Source organism: Trichomycterus rosablanca, chromosome 16 (genome assembly GCF_030014385.1).
Source record: "Trichomycterus rosablanca isolate fTriRos1 chromosome 16, fTriRos1.hap1, whole genome shotgun sequence".
NCBI lineage: Eukaryota > Metazoa > Chordata > Actinopteri > Siluriformes > Trichomycteridae > Trichomycterus > Trichomycterus rosablanca.
In genome coordinates, this window is record NC_086003.1 from 30,338,202 (window position 1) to 30,357,408 (window position 19,207).

The 19,207-nt window shown below is 45.8% G+C and overlaps 1 protein-coding gene across 2 annotated transcripts; it reads left to right on the plus strand.

Moving 5' to 3' along the window:
- Positions 1 to 1,994: 1,994 nt before the first annotated feature.
- odf2a (outer dense fiber of sperm tails 2a) lies at positions 1,995 to 17,117 on the plus strand. Of its 2 annotated transcripts, none has more exons than XM_063011513.1 (19): positions 1,995 to 2,108; positions 3,143 to 3,262; positions 3,434 to 3,538; positions 3,737 to 3,901; positions 4,083 to 4,270; positions 5,183 to 5,315; positions 5,443 to 5,574; positions 5,666 to 5,740; positions 6,708 to 6,779; positions 6,872 to 6,988; positions 8,670 to 8,855; positions 8,970 to 9,079; positions 10,003 to 10,138; positions 11,153 to 11,263; positions 11,385 to 11,648; positions 13,587 to 13,690; positions 14,069 to 14,231; positions 14,405 to 14,530; positions 15,643 to 17,117. In XM_063011513.1, exons 1-19 carry the CDS (start codon positions 2,106 to 2,108, stop codon positions 15,814 to 15,816), a joined length of 2,484 nt encoding a protein of 827 aa, XP_062867583.1. In that variant the 5' UTR covers positions 1,995 to 2,105; the 3' UTR covers positions 15,817 to 17,117. The 2 variants fall into 2 exon arrangements, with proteins under 2 accessions (XP_062867583.1, XP_062867584.1); XM_063011514.1 differs by having other exon boundaries at positions 1,996 to 2,108; positions 13,590 to 13,690.
- The last annotated feature ends 2,090 nt before the right edge of the window (positions 17,118 to 19,207 follow it).

The window sequence follows — 19,207 nt, forward strand, 5'->3', positions numbered from 1 at the left end:
CAGGGTTGTAGGACCTACGATGATCATATCAGATTTTTCACAGTTTAATTTGAGGAAATTAGCTTTCATCCACAATTTCATTTCAGTGATGCAATTTGTCAGAGTGGAGTGAAGTTCAGTATTAATGGATTTGGAGGAGATGTAAAGCTGAATATCATCAGCATAGCAGTGGAAATGTAAACCATGCCGACGTATGATGTCACCAAGGGGGAGCATATAAAGAATAAACAAAAGGGGACCTAACACTGAGCCTTGGGGAACGCCTTGGGACAGTGGAGCAATGGCAGAACTACAATTGTTGATATTAACAAACTGTTGTCTGTTTATGAGATATGACCTTAACCACAAAAGGGCAGTACCAGTGATGTTGACAGAGGATTCAAGGCGGGACAGAAGAATGGAGTGATTAATGGTGTCAAAAGCTGCAGTAAGATCAAGGAGGACGAGAATATTAATTTGTCCAGAGTCTGAGGAAAGAAGAAGGTCATTTGTGACTTTGAGGAGGGCTGACTCAGTGCTGTGCTGGGGGCGGAAACCAGACTGAAATGATTCAAATAGATTATTGGAATTTAGGTGATCTTTGAGCTGTGAGGCAACAACACGTTCCAGTATTTTCGACAGAAATGGAAGATTGGAAATGGGCCGAAAGTTACTCATAATGTTAGAGTCAAGTCCAGGTTTTTTAAGTATGGGAGTAACAGCAGCCAATTTGAGTGATTGAGGGACTGAGCCAGAACTAAGAGAGGAATTGATTATCTCTGTGATAAGTGATGAGATAACTGGAAAACAACCCTTAACAAGTTTTGATGGAGCAGGATCCAAAACACAAGTGGAGCTTCGCATCCCTGTTAAGATCTCAGATAGGTCCAAAAGAGACACAGGTGAGAACTGAGACAGAGGCTGGGTAATAAATTGAGATGAGATAGGCGGAGAAACAGAGATGACAGGGGAAACTGTCAGAAAATTGTGGATATTCTCAACTTTTGTTTGAAAAAATGAGAGGTAAGAGTTACACTTGTCAACTGTAAAGGAATTGGTAGTATTGTCAACTGGTTTGAGAAGTTTATTTATTGTGGAAAAGAGAGTCTTAGGATTTGTTGATCCAGCATGTATGAGTTCGGAATAGTAAGTGGATCGGGCTGCCGTAAGAGCGTCTTTGTAATGTTGAAGATAATCAGAATAAATCTGATAATGTACTGTTAGACCGGTTTTCTTATAAAGTCTTTCAAGCTGGCGTTTACGGGATTTCATTTGGTGAAGCTCAATTGTGTACCATGGTGCGGAATGACTAAATGAAACAAATTTGGTTCTCAAAGGAGCCAGCTCATCAAGACATGAGGCGAGTATGTCATTATAGTAATCGACAAGGTCAGATGAATTACTAGACAGTACAGGACAGACAGACATCTTTTTAACAAGAGAATCTGAGAAAGCAGAGGGAGAGATATATTGAAGATTCCTGAAGGATATTTTACGTTTAGCTCTAGTGATGGGCCTAGTGACCTCAATGTCCATGATGATTGTCAAATGATCAGAGACAGTAAGGTCATGGCTGGACGGCTGATGAACTAGGACACCAGTAGAGCAGACAAGGTCAAGAGTATGACCTTTTTTATGAGTTGGAAAATGTATATGTTGTGTGAAATTAAAACACTGTAACAATTCCAAAAATTCCCTGGCAAATTTACAGTTGTTGTCATCAATATGGATGTTAAAATCACCCATAAGCAGTACAGAGGTTTGGATGTATTGTTTTATTGTTTATTGTTTTTGGGGGGTATTTAAACGGGTGATGATTATTTGGGTGATGAGTCCTGACACGCTGCTGCTGCAGAGTCCCTACCAACCTGATGCTTGCTCTGTGTTAGGCTTGGTTACTATGGATACAGTTACTCCCAGCAACGTCCGATAAACCTGAGTGACTTCCACCAATCACAGATCGGTTCGGCGGTCGGAGCCGTTTGAATCAGCCAATCAGAATCGGGCAGAACGTGTCTCGCGGAAGAACGGCTCGAGCGATGAGAACTGAGGCGTTAGCTTGGTTGCTAACTGAGGCGATTTGGTTAAAAAACATATAAACTGTACCTTTTGTGAGGTAATCTCTGATGGTAAGAAAGGTTTTTTGTGATGTTTTATCATTTACTCGCTATATATGACGTGATTGCATTTGCAAGCTTTATTTTCTTTTAAATTAATTTTAAGAAATATAACGGCTGTGTTCAAATCCGCATACTACTTTCTAACTAGTATGTAAGAATAGTACGGACCCTCTGTGTAATGTACTGACCTACATTACTATCTAGTATAGTAGTATGCTGCCTGTTTATTGTTATTGTAAACAACTACAGTCAGATTTGGACTGTTTATTTATTACACTTTGCACATTTGACACATCATTTTATTCAGATGTTTATGTTTTAACGTGTTATATTAAGTGATGCAGTTCAAATAAAAAATGTACATATATGCAATCTGTCTGAAAACATTCCTGAATTTAGACTGTCCAAAAACTATTGGTCTGGATTATGGATGTTATGGTCTGGATTTAAAGAAGCATAAAGTAAGCACGAGTAAAAACTTTCATTTTGTGCAGCATTGGTGCATGGCCATGAAAAGCTTGCTTGACTGTGGACAGTGTTGCCTGTGTCCCAACAGCTTCTGTTTCATGACAGACCTCCTAAATTTTCTTTCAGCTTTATTGAAGACCACTGTTCCATGTACTTTTTAATAAATGAGGTCAAACTAACTACTACTCTACTGGAACTATTGACTGGATTAGTGTTCAGAAGGTTACTGGTTCAAGCCCCATCACTGCCAGTTTGTCACAGTTGGGCCCCCTAAGCAAGGTCTTAACTCCTTGCAATGTACTGTTCGTTTCGGATAAAACACGCCTGCCAAATGCCATAATTGTAAATTGTAAATGTTTTTTTGGTTTTGAAAGTTACACTTTTAAAACGGGGGGTTAAATTGGCTTGGTTGATAATGGTCAAATCATGAGCTTCAGCTTCAAGGACTTTAAAATACTCCACATTCACATAAAATTCCCCATATTTACACCCCGTATTTACACTGGTTGTGGGTGCATCCTTCAGTTTGGCGTCTTTGTAAATTGTGACTTGATTGTGTTGGACTTTTTCCACAGAGCAACGGCATGAGAACCAGCGCCTCCTCGCCACCGCTGCATGTGCACGTGAACGAAAGTACACCCGTACATGTGCATGTGAAGAAGTGCACACAGTCCAACAGCATGAAGCCAAGCCAGGTTTGACCATCTTCTCTGGTTTGTGGAAACGTTATGTGGAGCCCAGCATCACTGCTCAGTGTTTATTAATATGCTTATGAGCATAAATACGGCATTACATGAATAAATTGGTGGTTTGTTTAGATGCTCTAAGCGTTTTATTAGAGGTCAGTGTACGTTTTTTTCGTGCAGGGGAAGGCAAAAGGATGTTTACGCCCCACTGCTAAAGTAAAGACGAGGGTACCGTGGATTCCTCCAGGAAAAGCCTCAACAAGAGACGCTACATACAAGTGGGAGGTCAGTCAGACCACTAGTCGAACAAATGCTTTATTAAAGGTGCACAGGTCCAAATGTGGGTCCTAAAATCATGGGTTCAATCCTGACCACTGGATACTGTCTATCAGGTCAAGGGTTTTGCATGATCTTCCTGTGGTTCCTTCTGTGTGCTTAAGTTTAAGTTGGTAAGAACGTATTGTACTGTATCGCACGCCTTAGGGTCCCACCCATCGTTTGGAGATCACGCCCCTACCCGAGCCAGACTCTGCTCTGCGTATGGAGGATCTGTCCACGGACGAGGAGGTGGCCCTGCACGGACGCATCAACCAGTACGAGAGGAAGATTGATAGCTTGATGACAGAGGTCAGCTCTCTGAAGAACGAGGTAAGTCAACAGTAAATTTGGTTTCAACAGATGTGGGTCTTGAACCAGCAACCCTCTGATTAATAGCCATTTACCTTAACCACTCACCTTCCGCTCACAGTCTGATTTCTGATTCTCATCCTGCTATATGTCTGTACCTGAAGAGAACAAGGTGTGCTTAATATTCCGACCGTGCTCGCAGGTGGAGCTGCGTAAGAAAGAGCAGATGCTGGAGCGTCAGTCCGAGCGGCTCAACGTCTCACAGCGGGTCATCGCCGAGCAGGAAGAGGAGCTGGCCGAGGTCGCCAAGGAGCTGGAGATTACCGAGCGGGAAAACACGCTCCTCCGGGAGTCCATGGAGAAAATGCTGGAGGAGAACAGCTATGGCAGGTATAAACGGAAGGAAGGAAGACAAACCAGACCAAACAAGACAGACGGGGTACTACGATTAGACTGTCTATTTTAATCCTGTGAGGCCACGTTGACTGGAGCCATTATAGAACCGGTATTTAGGTCTCCAGGGAGTCCATTATTTTCTATGCATTATACCCAGTGGTTCACAGCACTGGGTCGAGACCCTATGTGGCGCCGTCTGGAGATAAATCCACAGTTTCTGTAGCTCAGACCATTTATTTCACTTAGAGCTCCTGTCACGGTCGTGGAAATATCAGCTTTATGAATAGCACCTGCTCACTTCAGCCTAGGACGCTTTGGGTGGCACAAAGGTCCAACCAAAGTTTGAATCAGCCGAGCCACTGACCATTTACATTTTCAGCATTTAGCAGACGCCTTTATCCAAAGCGACTTACATTATACAGTCCAAGCAATTGAGGGTTAAGGGCCTCGCTCAAGGGGCCAACAGTGGCAACCCGGCAGTGGTGCGGCAACCATCAGATTACTACTCCAGTACCTTAACCGCTAGGCTACAACTGCCCAGGGACCAATGGCCAGACGTCCACACAAACACAATTGGCCATGTTTGAGGAAGGGAAGGTCAAACGGCGTCTCTTCCCACTGTCACTGCAATGTGTAGTGTTGGGGGGTTGCCACATGAATCTCCTAATGCTACAGCTCTGTGTGGCGAATAATTCAAATGCCAGTGGATTTAGAATCAGGATTGGAAATGACTAAAAAACTCTTTTAACTATTAAATACAGACAAGTCTTCTAGTTTTCGAGCAATGGTTTGTTCTGTGGGGTTAATAGGACTCGAAGGAAACGCCAAAGAACAGAATTATGAGTGGGACCACCTCAAAGTGACGAACAATGGTGCCAGCATGTGCTTCTTTGTGCTCTTTGCCAGGCTGGAAAGGGAGAGCCTGCAACAGGAGAAGGATTTGCTTCTGAAGAAGCTTCTGGAAGCAGAACTGGACAGCACCGCCGCCACCAAGCAGGTTCTGGCCCTCCGTGACACTCTCAGCAGAATATCCAGGACTGTAGGTGATCTTCTTTCCTTGACAGTTGTATCGTGGATTTGATTTTGAATGGATCTAATTACCAGTTGACTGTTATATTGTGAAGATAAATCACATTAACCTGGCATTTTGCTTCCTGTGTACCCAGGAGAAGCGGATCACTGGGTCGGACTCGTCTCTGCTGGCCCGGCAGAAGGATCTCCTACTGCAGAAACTGGAGACGTTCGAGAGAACCAACCGAACCCTCAGACGCCTGCTGAGGGAGCAGCATGAGCGTGAGGTGCCAGCTTATTCCCAGCAGAAATGTTCACTGTGTAATGGTTTGTGGTTTATATTTGTGGACTCTGACTGGTATTTTCTTCTCCTGATAGATGGACTCACTTCAGCTGCTGGAGCAGAAAGATTCTCTCCTGAAGAGACTCACTGATGTGGAGGCTGAAAACTCGGTCAGTCTTAGTTTTCACTGTGAAAGGATGCGACATGATTCCGATTAATTAGCCTGCTGAGATTTATTTATCAGCTCTGAGGCTGCGTCCACATGAGCCGTCGTTCTCACAAATACGCTCAACTGTTTCATTCCACTTAAAATCAGAAGCACGGCTGAGAATGCTGTGGAAAATCCAGCACGCCGACTAGCGAGCTTGTGAGATGGTGGGAGCGGGTTTTGCATTACCCCAGGTAGTGACCCCGTCAGACGTTTTCTGATCCGTTACCGCTGGTTGTAGTTTAATTGAAGCGCTAAAGATTGGTAAAGCCACGCCCACATTTCATACGAAACCGCATGTGAATAAACCGTCCGTACTGTCACCCAGTATTGTAGATTGCTTTCTAACTGAGCGCTCAGTGGCCCCACCAGCAGGAAGCTGCTTTGCTTTGCAGCATGCCATGTTAGGATGTAGAATCGACCGGACACTGCGACCACTTAGGTTGGCGCAGCGGTAAAGTACGCCAGCGCACCAGAGTCGGGGTTTCGAATCTCAGCTCTGCCTTCCGACTGGGCGGGGCGGCTGCATGAACAACGATTGGCCGTCGTTCAGGGTTGGGGGTGAAGTCGGATCATAGATCCTCAAACTGGTGCGACTGCGGCCCCTGCTGGCTGACTGACGGCGCCCGCACAGGGCCGGGGAATGATGCTGATGGGGGTGTGGCCCTCCGTACACGGTGCCCGTCAAGTGTATGAACTCGGCTCGTGCGGGTGAAAAATGCAGCCTGTACCGACTGTACGTGCCGGGAAGGGGGGGGGGGGGGTGTACGTCCGTTGAGAGGCGTCCTCAGTCAGCGGTGAAGGGTCGAATCAGTATAGAGGACGCAATCGGGGTAACTGCACACGACTAGACTGGGGTTGGAAAAAATAGAAAAGAAAATTTAAAAAAATAATAAAATTCAACACTGAGACATCTTTCTGCCCTCCAGCATCTCCAGATGAAGCTGCAGGATCAGGAGAAGGAAGTCAGTCAGCTCACCTCGCTCCTGGAGAACGAGAAGGTACTGTGAGCAGATCCCGATCTCACCTCGCTTACACACCACACCTCACCTCAGTGAAGGTTCTTACTGTCAGGTCTAACACGCTGTTACAGGAGAACTTAAGGACCACGGGTGAACTGTCCAAAGCCCTGGAATCCACCAGAGCTCATCTGCAGGGCCAGCTACGCAGCAAAGAGGCAGAAAATAACCGCCTGTCTGTGCAGATCAAGGTACACCACGCCCTCTTCATTTCTCACACCAGACAACGTCAGGATGGAGCGAAACGTCTATTCATAACTCACCCTGATTTATTCCTGTAGCTTTTACTCCCCACTGGATTCATTAATCACGTTAACGTCTGGGTCTGCCTCCAAAATGGGCTCTCCAATCCGTAATCTAATTCATTTTTGTTTTATTTATGTTGTTAATTAATTTTTGCACACTTTACAGTGTTGTGGATTATTTTATATAGATAGAATTACCATCTTTACGATCAGGTTATACTTGATCACCCAGAAGCACTGTAATGGGAAATACTGCAGCGTTGATCGACCCGCTGTAGTCCCGAGCGGACTACAAGGTCCAGTAGCTGCAGTGCTCGTCAGCGCTAATGCACTACAGCTGACTCCGGGGCCATTTGAGGGCAGCTCAGTTCTTTGCTGTGTCATTGTTCTTGCATGACCCAGGCAATTAGAAAACGAAAGCTCTCCACCTCTCGCTCTATGTGATCCAAATCATTTCCAAATGATTCCTTCCCTTTCAGAGAGTTACACTAAATGATTCAGTGATTCATTTCTACTGAATCTGTCTGAACATCTGTCTGCAGTCGGTCACGGCATCTTGGTGGACTGAGTAGCTGGTTTGCCAGTAAGCGCTCTCGACTCCCTTGTCTGAGAGTTTGGTTTCCCCGGGGAATTAGGTTCGTGATTCGAATCGGTTCATTTGTTTTTGATTCACATCTTAGCCATTCAGCGTTTTCGGTTAGTGCTCGCTGTATCTTCATCTTCAACATTTAGCAGACATTACAGTTACAGTATACAGTCTGAGCAATTGAGGGTTAAGGGCCTTGCTCAAGGGCCCAACAGCGGCAACCTGGCAGTGGTGGGGCTTGAACCAGCGACCTTCTGATTACTAGTCCAGTACCTTAACCACTAGGCTACGGCTTGCCCTGTAGAGTGCTTGTTCTCGCTTTCTCTGGCGTTTCCCTCCCATTCTGATCACTGGCACTGCCCCTGTTTTAATTCTCTCACCGCTTGTACCACTGTCGTACTGGCTGAGATCCGAGGCTATTATAAGTCAGCCGATGGCCACATCTTTTCCCCCGCCAGTACCGGGGTCTAATAGAGAGGCGTATCATGTATATAGAGACACGCTATGAACTCTGCAAATAAAGTCCAGGCATCGCAACCAGACAGCAGAGCTCACATTCAATATCCTCTCTTAAGCACAGCTAGTTGTGTCTGTTTGGATGCCCAGCCAGGTTGATAGCACAGCCAGAGCTATTTCTGTACTTAACAAAACAAGGTGGGTCTGTCTGAGCTTCAAACCACTCACCTTCATCACAGGTAACCTACTGGGTATGGCTTTGGGCTATCAACTGAAAGGTTGAGAGTTCGAATCCCAGCTCTGCCATGCAGCCACCGTTGGACCCTTGAGCAACGGCTGACTCTGCTGTCTGACCCCAGCTTCAAAACAAGCTGGGATATGCGAAGAAAGAGTGAAGCCGTACTGTACATCTGTATATGTATAAATGACGAATGAAGGCGTTCTGTTCTAAAAAATTCTAACATCAAGGTTCCACGGACATCTTATCAGAGTCTGGAAAACACAAAGAATTGCAAATAAACTTCCATTATTTTTGAACAGACAAGTAAACGAACAAAAAGAACTTTGTGCTCCCGTTGGCTGCAGAACCTGGAGCGAGCTGCGGGTCAGCATCAGGAGGATCTGGAGCAGGCCCAGGTTCAGCTGCGAGAGATGAAGCAGCGCTCCGAGGCAGATAAAGAAGCTCTGAAGAAAGCCACGCGTGCCCTTAAACAGCGAGCGGAGCGCAGCGAGGACACCTCGGGTCAGCTCCACGCTAAGCTGGCCGAGATGGTGAGGAGACTCGGGGAATGCAAAACGAAACCGTATGTTTTTGTACACGTGATTAATCCTGCAGAGACGCTCTGAGATGGACCCGTTGATCTGAAGGTGAACTCTGGTTTACAGGAAGCTCGGCTGGCAGAAGCCGTCGTGACGGCCGAGAGCTGGAGCAGTCGCCACGCCAAAGAGCTGAAGGACAAGGGACAGCTAGACGTGGAGATCACGGTCCTCAACAAGTGAGCACTGACTAGATGCAGATGTAGAGAATGTTATATGATGCTGTAGCTTTGAGGAATCTGTCATTCATAGTAGCGCACTATCCAGGCTAGATCAAATCTCACAGCCTAGCAGTGAACTCTCAGTACTGGTCCCATGCCCAGATATAAGAAAGAGGGTTAAAAGGATGGGTATCTGTGCCATTATACACCGATCAGCCATAACATTAAAACCACCTCCTTGTTTCTACACTCACTGTCCATTTTATCAGCTCCACTTACCATACAGTATAGAAGCACTTTGTAGTTCTACAATTACTGACTGTAGTCCATTTATTTATCTACATATCTTTTTAGCCTGTTTTCATTATTTAGGTGGTGGATGATTCTCAGCACTGCAGTGACACTGACATGGTGCTGGTGTGTTAGTGTGTGTTGTGCTGGAGTTTTTAAACACCGTGTCCACTCACCGTCCACTCTATTAGACGCTCCTACCTAGTCGGTCCACCTTGTAGATGTAAAGTCAGAGACGATCGCTCATCTATTGCTGCTGTTCGAGTCGCTCGTCTTCTAGACCTTCATCAGTGGTCACAGGACGCCGCCCACGGGGTGCTGTCGGCTGGATATTTTTGGTTGGTGGACTTTTCTCAGTCTAGCAGTGACAGTGAGGTGTTTAAAAACTCCAGCAGCGCTGCTGTGTCTGATCCACTCAGTGTCAGTGTCACTGCAGTGCTGAGAATCATCCACCACCTAAATAATACCTGCTCTGTGGGGGGTAACAAAGCATGTAGAGAAACAGATGGAGTAATTGTAGAACTACAGAGTGCTTCGATATGGTAAGTGGAGCTGATAAAATGGACAGTGAGTGTAGAAACAAGGAGGTTTTGGTTGACCGGTGTATATAACGACAGCCTGTAATGCGCTGCACTTTGTGTGTTCTGTAGCCGAATCACAGACCTGACCGAGCAGCTCCACACACAGGAGGAGAAAGTACGGGCGGAGAGAGACGGCCTGCTGGACCGCCTGCACATCCTCACCTCGGAGAGCACCACGGTCCGACTGGAGAACCAGAGCCTCAAGGTGCAGCACAGTGTGTTCGTCTCACCCGGCAGGACGTTTGTAATGAAGTCTGGGGAACATCGTGAGGGATTTTGGCTTAAACTTGGGTGTCCACATATTTTTGACCATTTAAAGCTCGTCTGTGATAGTTTTAGGACTGGTAGAATTGGCGGCATCCAAAAAACGTGTGGCACGTTTGGTCATATGAAGACCCTGTCCGGACATTTTCGGCATTTAGTAGACGCTTTTATCCAAAGCGACTTACAATTATGAACGAACACATTTTCTGAGCAATTGAGGGTTAAGGGCCTTGCTCAGGGGCCCAACAGTGGTAACCTGGTAGTCATAGGGCTTGAACCGGCAACCTTCAGATTACTAGTCCACTACCTTAACCACTGAGCTACCACTGTCCACACTATCCTGTCTATTATTTGGCTCTTCAGAATTTTTAATGGCTCCTTTGTTGTTCCTCTAATTGTAGCCGTCCTCTTCCTCTTTTACCTTCAACCCTTCCAAATATAAGAGTCACTTCTCTCCAAACCATGGAGCTTCTTCTTGTGCAGAAATGCAGGGAATTATTCTGACCTGGTTGACCCGCTGCATCAGAAGTATTTGGACACTTGACCATGATTTTGTCGGGCATCCCACTTTAAAAACAAACGATATTAAAACGGAGTGACCTCTATGTGATCTTTTTATATCTGAAACAGCAGCCACTCTTCTGAGAAAGCTTCTCACAAGACTTTGGAGCATGTCTGTGGGAATTTGTGCCCATTCAGTCTAAAGATGACAGCATTTGTATAGCTGGGCACTGATGCTGATGTTCCGGTACATTCCAGAGCAGGCGGGTAGCACTGTCGCCTGTCACCGTCACCTCACAGCAAGAAGTTCCTGGGTCCAGGTCCTTTCTGTGTGGAGTTTGCATGTTCTCCCCCCTATTCTTACATCTGTTAGCAACTGTTGTGTCTTTAACACACAAAAGGAGCGTCCCAATACTTTCGTCCATTGAGTGTATGGTTAAATATGTTTGTGTAGGCGACACTTGCGGCGGTGGAGGAGAAGCTGTCCCTGTCCCGCTCCGAGGTGGACCAGGTCAAAGCCTCGGTGAAGCAGTACGAGAGTTTAGTGGACAGCTACAAGATCCAGGTTTGCTCATCAGCTTTATCCTGACCTGGGTTGCGGTGGGTCCATTAAGGCACTGAGCCACCTCGTGAGGGCCGTGTCAGTCGTGTGTGTGTGTTGAGTGTTTCTGTGTCCCGGCGTTCAGCTGCAGAAGACCCGGGCCGAGGCGGACGAGTACAGTATACGCGTGCAGCAGGCGGAGCGCGAGTCCCGGGCTCTCAGGGAGGAGCTGGATCAGGAGCTGGAACAGGCCAGGAAGCAGATGCTGGGTCGCCTGAGCGAGCTGGAGCCGTTACCCGAGGCTCTGAGGCGTACCGAGATCCAGCTGCATGAGGCGCACGAGAGAGGGCGCTCGCAGGACAGGAGAGGCACCGAGCTCACCGCCGCCCTCGCCGAGCTCCGGCTGAAGGTGTGTACGGAAGAGAGAACGAGGAAGGACTGTAGGGGCGAGGGGGGGGGGGGGGGGGGGTATTTACGTTTACATGTGTGCCATTTAGCAGACGCTTTTATCCAAAGCGACTTACAATCGTGACTGAACACGACTGTTTTAGGAGTTAAGGGTTGAGGGCTTTGCTCAGGGGACCAACAGTGGGGATTTGGTGGTGAGGGGCTTGAACCAGCAACCTTCTGATTACTAGTTTGGCACCTTAACAACAGAGCTACCACTGCCCATATGTCACAACTAACTGAGTGAATGTTTCCTGTCCATTGTGGATGCCCTTATTGATGCCACCCTCCTATTCATCCAGGCTTGGGACCTGCACTAAGGGTGCACTGATACACGCCCCACAACGGCTAGGTTCACATACCGCCATGCACCTTCTATATGTAAGCTAAGCCTGGGATTCAAACCCCCCACCCGTCGTGTTTACAGTCTCTCTCTCTCTCTCTCGCTCGAGCTTGTTGGACATCGCTTCTCAGAACCGAGGGCGTGTGTATTCATAGTGTTCAGCTTCATTGTGCGGATGTTGACGGCTTTCCTCAATATTTTGAAGTGTGTCTGTTGGAATTTGTGCCCGTGAGGTACAGTAAGAGCATCTGTGGGGTCAGGCACCGATGCTGGACTAAAAGAAAGTGTTCAGTAGTGCCGAGTAGCATCTGGGCTTCATGTAGGCCGCTGAAGTTCTTTCAGACTAAACTCATCAAACCACCCAAACTCAGTAATTAGGAGGGGTGTCCACATACTTCTGGCTTTGCAGTGTATCTTGTCAGTGTATGCAGAGCTCTGATATTTAACACATTTAAATTACTTTGTTTGGGTTTTTTTTTTGCTTTATTTGTTACCGTGTTAAGTTTTTACTGCTGGATAGTTTGTGTACTGATGGTGCTCGGACACCAGGTGGCGCCACACATCTGTGATGTTAGTGTTAGTGGCACTATAATACAGATAAACTAAATTCCACAGTAAAAAAATTCGACTGACGGCACGTCGGTCAGCAAAAATCACATATAAATATATATTAAAATATATTTAATAGTAAATAAAATGATTTAAAAGCTTTAAGTTGGTACCCGCAGCTCCAGTGACTTTAATATTTGTCCCCATGGCTACTAAGCATAGCATGCTTTATTGTTCGACGATAAGGTGGCTATAATAAAACACTATTAACAGGGTGAAAGGTCGCCTCTACAGCCTGTGCTATTAACTCCAGTCGGACGGTGTTTTTGATGATTGTTTATGATGAGGAAGGGATTTTAGCTCACGTTAAAGACGAAGCTTCAGAGATAAGGAACACAATCATCAACAAGAAAAGAGGAAACATTGAAATAAAACAACTAAAGTGAATTAAAGATGAATGAAACTGTATAGATTTATTATAATGACTGTGGACGGACTTTTATTAGCTTTGTTATGAGGTGTCTAGGTCTAATTTTTAACAGGTTTATTCGACTTAAGTCATGAGTCTTGAAACGAATTATTATGTAGGGCGAGGTGTTATTGTACACTTACATTTTTGCCGTTTAGCAGACGCTCTTATTCAGAGCGACTTACAGAGGAGCTTCCACAGTAAACATTTCATTACTCTAGTTGAAGGATACAAATCTGCTGAAACAAATGTTCTTTTTTATTAATAAGATGCTATAGAAGGTTAGTGCATGTCATTGCTCAGCCTAAGTGCTTAGTAAAGAGGTGATGAAGGTCTTTAAACGTCTTTTGAAGACAAGTTCCATCACTTGGGTGCCAGTACAGAGAAGAACCTTGACGCTCGCCTTCCTTGAGTCCTGGGTGGATGATCAAGACGAGCGAGACTAGTGGCTTGACGGTTGTGTGGTACAGAGCGGGGTTAACTCAGTATTTCTCTGTGCTCCTGTGTGTGCCGTCAGTGATGGTTCCTGGTTTGTTAAGCAGGTGGAGCAGCAGGACTCTCACCTGGAGAAAGCACAGCAGAGGCACGCTGCATTACAGGAGGAGAACAGACAGCTCCAGCACAAAGTGGAGAACCTCGACAGGTACGTCGCCACCGAATTATGGTAACGCTTACCAAAGAACCTAAACATTAGGACCAGCTCTGGTCCACTAAACTCCACAATGGACTCCATAAGACATCTGAAGGGTCTCCGTAGTATCTGGTACCACGATGTTACCAGCAGCACCTTCATCTTCTGGATGTTGTGAGGTGGATCGTCCACATGCTATTAAATAAAGAAAACTGGATCAAAGTCCCTTGGGTCTGTCTGCTGATCAGATTCTCAGAGGAACCTCTGTCGCTGGTACCAAGCTGGCATCGTCATTTTACTGGGTGGTCATAATGTTTTGGCTAATTTACCGTGTACTGAATGTTGGATTCTTTGAAGCTCTGACTGTTTACTCGTTGTCCTTGTGAGCAGGAAGTTAGACGAGGCCAGTTCCCAGAACAGAGAGCTAGTGCAGGCGGTAGCGAAGCGAGAAGAGAGCGTCCTCAATAACCAGGCGCGTCTGGAGGAGAAGTCTCGGGAGTGCACCATCCTGAACCGGCAGCTGGAGGAGGCGCTGGAGGACGCCAGGCGACAGGTCTGTATGTATAGGGTTAATTATGTGTCTAGGAGGAAGCACGTGCTAGCCATCACTCTATATGAGAGACTGGATGAAGAAGAGGCAGCCAAACCTCAGCGCTGCGTTCTAGTCTGGGTTCTAAATGATGCATATCTGTTCTATAAATGCGCATGACCTGTCGTGTGTCTCAGATGTCTCAGACCAGGGAGCGAGCCGCTTCTAAGGAACGTAGCACCCAGTCCAGAGTGATAGACCTGGAGAACCAGCTGAGCAGAACCACCTCAGAGCTTAATCAGCTACGCCGGGCCAAAGACGAGGTGAGTGTGTTTCAGGCTACGTCACACTGTCGGCTCAGCGGTTCAGGTATTCGACTAGTAATCAGAAGGTTGCCGGTTTAAGCCCTGCTAATACTGTATCTGTATTGGGCCCCTGAGCAAGGCCCTTAACCCTCAGTTGTCATAATTGTAAGTTGCTTTGGATAGAGCATTGAAAATTGATTGACTATACTGTCTAAGCATTTGAGGGCCCAACAGCAGCAACCTGTCAGTGGTGGGACTTGTGCCAATGACTTCTCGATTACCGTAACCACTAGGCTACAACTCGACCCTCACGTACACACATTCTTTTGCAAAAGTTTGTGCACCCCAGCCAATTCATTCAAAAGTAGGACTAATTATGACATCATTCTGTATTTGATAGCCCACTCAGCTCTGCTATCAGCCGTCCCTGCGCCTACACAGTCACAAAACGAGTTTTGTCCGAGCAAGGGGGGGCTCTCAAGGCAAGATTGCAAATAATCTGGGTTTTTCACCATCTACCGTACACAATATTGTGGAAAGATTCAGGGACTCCAGAGAGATTTCGGTCTGTGTGGGGCAAAGCCGGAAACCGCCGTTGAATGTTTGTGACCTTTGAGCCCTCAGACGACATCGTACTATGCTACTGTGTGGCTTGGGAGCACTTCAGAAAACCATTGTTACTTAACACCGAGCACTGAAACGCTTCAGAATGGCCTTGAGCTCATCTCAGATGGACCAGAAGACTGTGGACACGCGTTCTGTGGTCAGATGAGTCCAAGGTTCCGCTCATTTTAGCCTTTCGGAGCGTGTCGCCTCACAGCAAGAAGGTCCTGGGTTCGATCCCCAGGTGGGGCGGCCCGGGTCCTTTCTGTGTGGAGTTTGCATGTTCTCCCCGTGTCTGCGTGGGTTTCCTCCGGTTTTCTCCCACAGTCCCAAAACATGCAGTCAGGTTAATTAGAGACACTGAATTGCCCTATAGGTGAGTGTTTTTCTTAAGGACCATCTTTAGACTCGTTTAATGACTGTCTATATCTGTTCTGTATACGACTGTTCTGAGTCGCGTCTGTATTGTTAATGAAACGTGTGTGTGTGTGTGTGTGTGTGTGTGTGTGTGTGTGTGTACCTCCCAGGCGGAGAGGAGGCAACAGAGTCGCTTGCAGGACGTCAAGGATCGTCTGGAACAGTCCGAAAGCACCAACCGCAGCCTGCAGAACTACGTCCAGTTCCTCAAAGCTTCCTACGCCAGCGTGTTCGGGGACACGCCCCTCACCGGGTCCTCACTCAGAGCCCATACGGGTATCTGACACCCCTCACCACGTGCCTGAGGTGAAACACACACTCGTAACTGTCCTACACACAGCTGATCCGAATTCACGTCACCTCTTTATATGGACACGTGGTAGAATTTAATGATTTTTTTGATGTTTGACATATTTGTGGTGTATCAGATTTTATTAAACACGTGATGTTTACATGAAGGATGATTCTCAGTGCCGGTTCTGATACAGATCAGTGTCTGTGAAATGGGTGCTAATATTTATATTCTTTACACTTTTATATCCTTATAAACTCACATTATTTTGCGGTTGGACGTGCACTTTTGGTTCTTAAACCTTTTACATTTAGCAGACGCTTTTATATAAAGCGACTTACAGTTGTGACAGTATACAATCTAAGCAATTGAGGGTTAAGGGCCTTGCTCAAGGGCCCGACAGTAGCAACCTGGCAGTGGTGAGGCTTGAACCGGCAACCTTCTGATTACTGGACCAGTACCTTAACCACTAGGCTACAGCTGCCCTTATAGACCCAGAACCTCTCTCACACACACACACACACACACACAGAGTAATCCTGATTGATCAGTGGCTATTGTACATTACATTGCCTGCACTAATCAGGACCAACAATAATCACATCATGATAGATACACTATATTGCCAAAAGTATGTAGACACCCATCCTGGTTGAGCTTGATGTCTCCAGATTCGTGGTCAATTCTAAAAACTCCAAACCAAACACTAGTGAACCTTCTCACCCAACGTCCATGCCCGACGGGCTCAAATTCCAATATCCTGTGATGTCCATATACACTATACAACCAAAAGTATTTGGACACCTGACCATGAGCTTGTTGGACATTCTATTAAAAATAGAGTGAGCTCTGTATGAATAACAGCCGTTCTTCTGAGAAGCTTCTCACAAGACTTTAAAGTATATTTGTGCCCGTCCAGTGAGTATGGCTGGGCACTAATGATGGAGTTCCGGTTCATCCCAGAGCTGTTGAGTGGGGGCTGAGGTCAGGGCCCTGTTCGGGAGCTTGCTCATGCTGTTGCAGCAAAGTCAGAAGCATTATAATTCATTGTTACACATGTTGGAATAAATTGTACTGGCTGGAACACATGAATTCAGTCGTTAGAAGGGGCGTCCCAATACTTTTGGTCATGTATTTTGCTGTAGAATATTGAAATTATTTGTCTGATGATGTGAGAAAATGAAAGTTTATGTTCTCGTACTGAATAATGAACTGAAACACGTCTCTGATGTATTTTATAAATGACTTACACTTTTTTTAATAAATATTAAATATTAAAACCACTTTAATGCCTGAACAGAAAACCTGTGTGTGATTATTTTACAGCAAGAGGTTTAAAAGTGTGACATATTTCTAATTAAGATCAGTTTATTTTCAGCCGCTTTATCCTGGCTGTTCTGGGTCCGGTCCCACTGGGAAACACTGGACACAAGGAGCTTTGACCACCCCTCATTCTCAGAAATAGCCAATCTGTCTGTGTGGACACCTGTGCGGTTGATAGCACGGCTGAGATTTGAACCTGGAACAGACCTTTGTTACCCCCTTTCATGCTGTTCTTCAATGGTCAGGACCCCCACAGAGCAGGTATTATTTAGGTGGTGGATGATTCTCAGCACTGCACTGACACTGACATGGTGGTGGTGTGTTAGTGTGTGTTGTGCTGGTATGAGTGGATCAGACACAGCAGCGCTGCTGGAGTTTTTAAACACCGTGTCCACTCACTGTCCACTCTATTAGACACTCCTACCTAGTCAGTCCACCTTGTAGATGTAAAGTCAGAGACGATCGCTCATCTATTGCTGCTGTTTGAGTCGCTCATCTTCTAGACCTTCATCAGTGGTCACAGGACGCTGCCCACGGGGCGCTGTCGGCTGGATGTTTTTGGTTGGTGGACGATTCTGGGTCCAGCAGTGACAGTGAGGTGTTTAAAAACTCCAGCAGCGCTGCTGTGTCTGATCCACTCATACCAGCACAACACACACTAACACACCACCACCATGTCAGTGTCACTGCAGTGCTGAGAATCATCCACCACCTAAATAATACCTGCTCTGTGGTGGTCCTGTGGGGGTCCTGACCACTGAAGAACAGATGTACTACAGTCAGTAATTGTAGAACTACAAAGTGCTTCTATATGGTAAGTGGAGCTGATAACATGGACAGTGGTTTTAATGTTATGGCTGATCGGTGTATATATGGATATATACATGTAATCATAATTCATCACACAGGATTAGTTTGTATTTTATGCACATTTTAATATTCAGGCTTATTTAAGCAATAGAAGACGAGAGGGAGTGTGTTATCGCGAATAACACGGCTGTGATTTGGTCGCAGGCACGAACCGAAGGTGAGTTATTCACGATAACACACGACCTCGAGTGTTCTACTGCTTTTATACAACAGTTTTTACAAAATAAAGAAAGAAAATAAATCAAAGAAGCCCTGAATTTCATGTTAAATATGCTTTAATATTGACAATACCTTCCGCCAAAAAGTAGTTCCACAATGAATATAAAGTTTAACACTACAAAGCAAACATCCCAAGTTGCAAAAACTCATTTCAGGGAGGTAAGAACAAGAAGAAGAAGAGGGCGAGAACCTCCGAAGAGAAAAAAAGAAATAAAAAAACCTCTCGCACACACCAAAGGCTATGGATGAAAACAGAACTACTAGGAGCTGCTAACTGGCTTAACTAACTGTTCGCGTTACAAACACATTAATGTTCCCTAAATAGTGCACTAGATTGTGTATCAGATCATGGATATATGTTCCCTACATAGTGCACTAGACAGTGAATTAGACAAGTGATTTATGTTCCCTACACAGAGCGCTAGATTGTGTATCAGATAACGGATTTAAAACGCGACCGGGAAAAAAAGGCTGTGTCGCCTGCGTGCGCGTTTGTGTGCATGAAGCTCGTCGTTACTGGCAACGCGTCAGCGGAGTAATACCATTGTGGTGTGAAAAGACCGTGTTGTTATCACCAATATCAGCACGTTTAGAACGCTTCTCAACCAATCAGATTGTAAGGTCGGAACTACCTGTTGTATAAATTGCTATATTTTATACATTTCTATACTTCTATTGTGTACATTACATTTTCTTTAGTACTGATGTGACCAGGCAGTTATAAAAAGCATGTTTCTTATATCAGGGTTATTAACCGTCACCCAGGAAACACAAACGATGCCTCAAAATAAAACACTAAACGAAATTTACTATGAAAACTGTCGCAATCTGGTCCCACTGTGGTTTAAAAGATGTAACATAAAGCCTCCACAAGGGGGCGCTCGTGTCCATGTTCATTTAGTGTCTGTTAAAATCTGTCTATTTTATTACTATTATTTTTCTCTGAGACCCCCGGGTGGGTTTGAGAGGTT

Coding starts and splice junctions, on each gene's coding strand:
- odf2a (XM_063011513.1), top strand. Junction 3,263..3,433: donor ACAGCATGAAGCCAAGCCAG/GTTTGACCATCT, acceptor TTTTTCGTGCAG/GGGAAGGCAAAAGGATGTTT. Junction 4,271..5,182: donor GAGGAGAACAGCTATGGCAG/GTATAAACGGAA, acceptor GCTCTTTGCCAG/GCTGGAAAGGGAGAGCCTGC.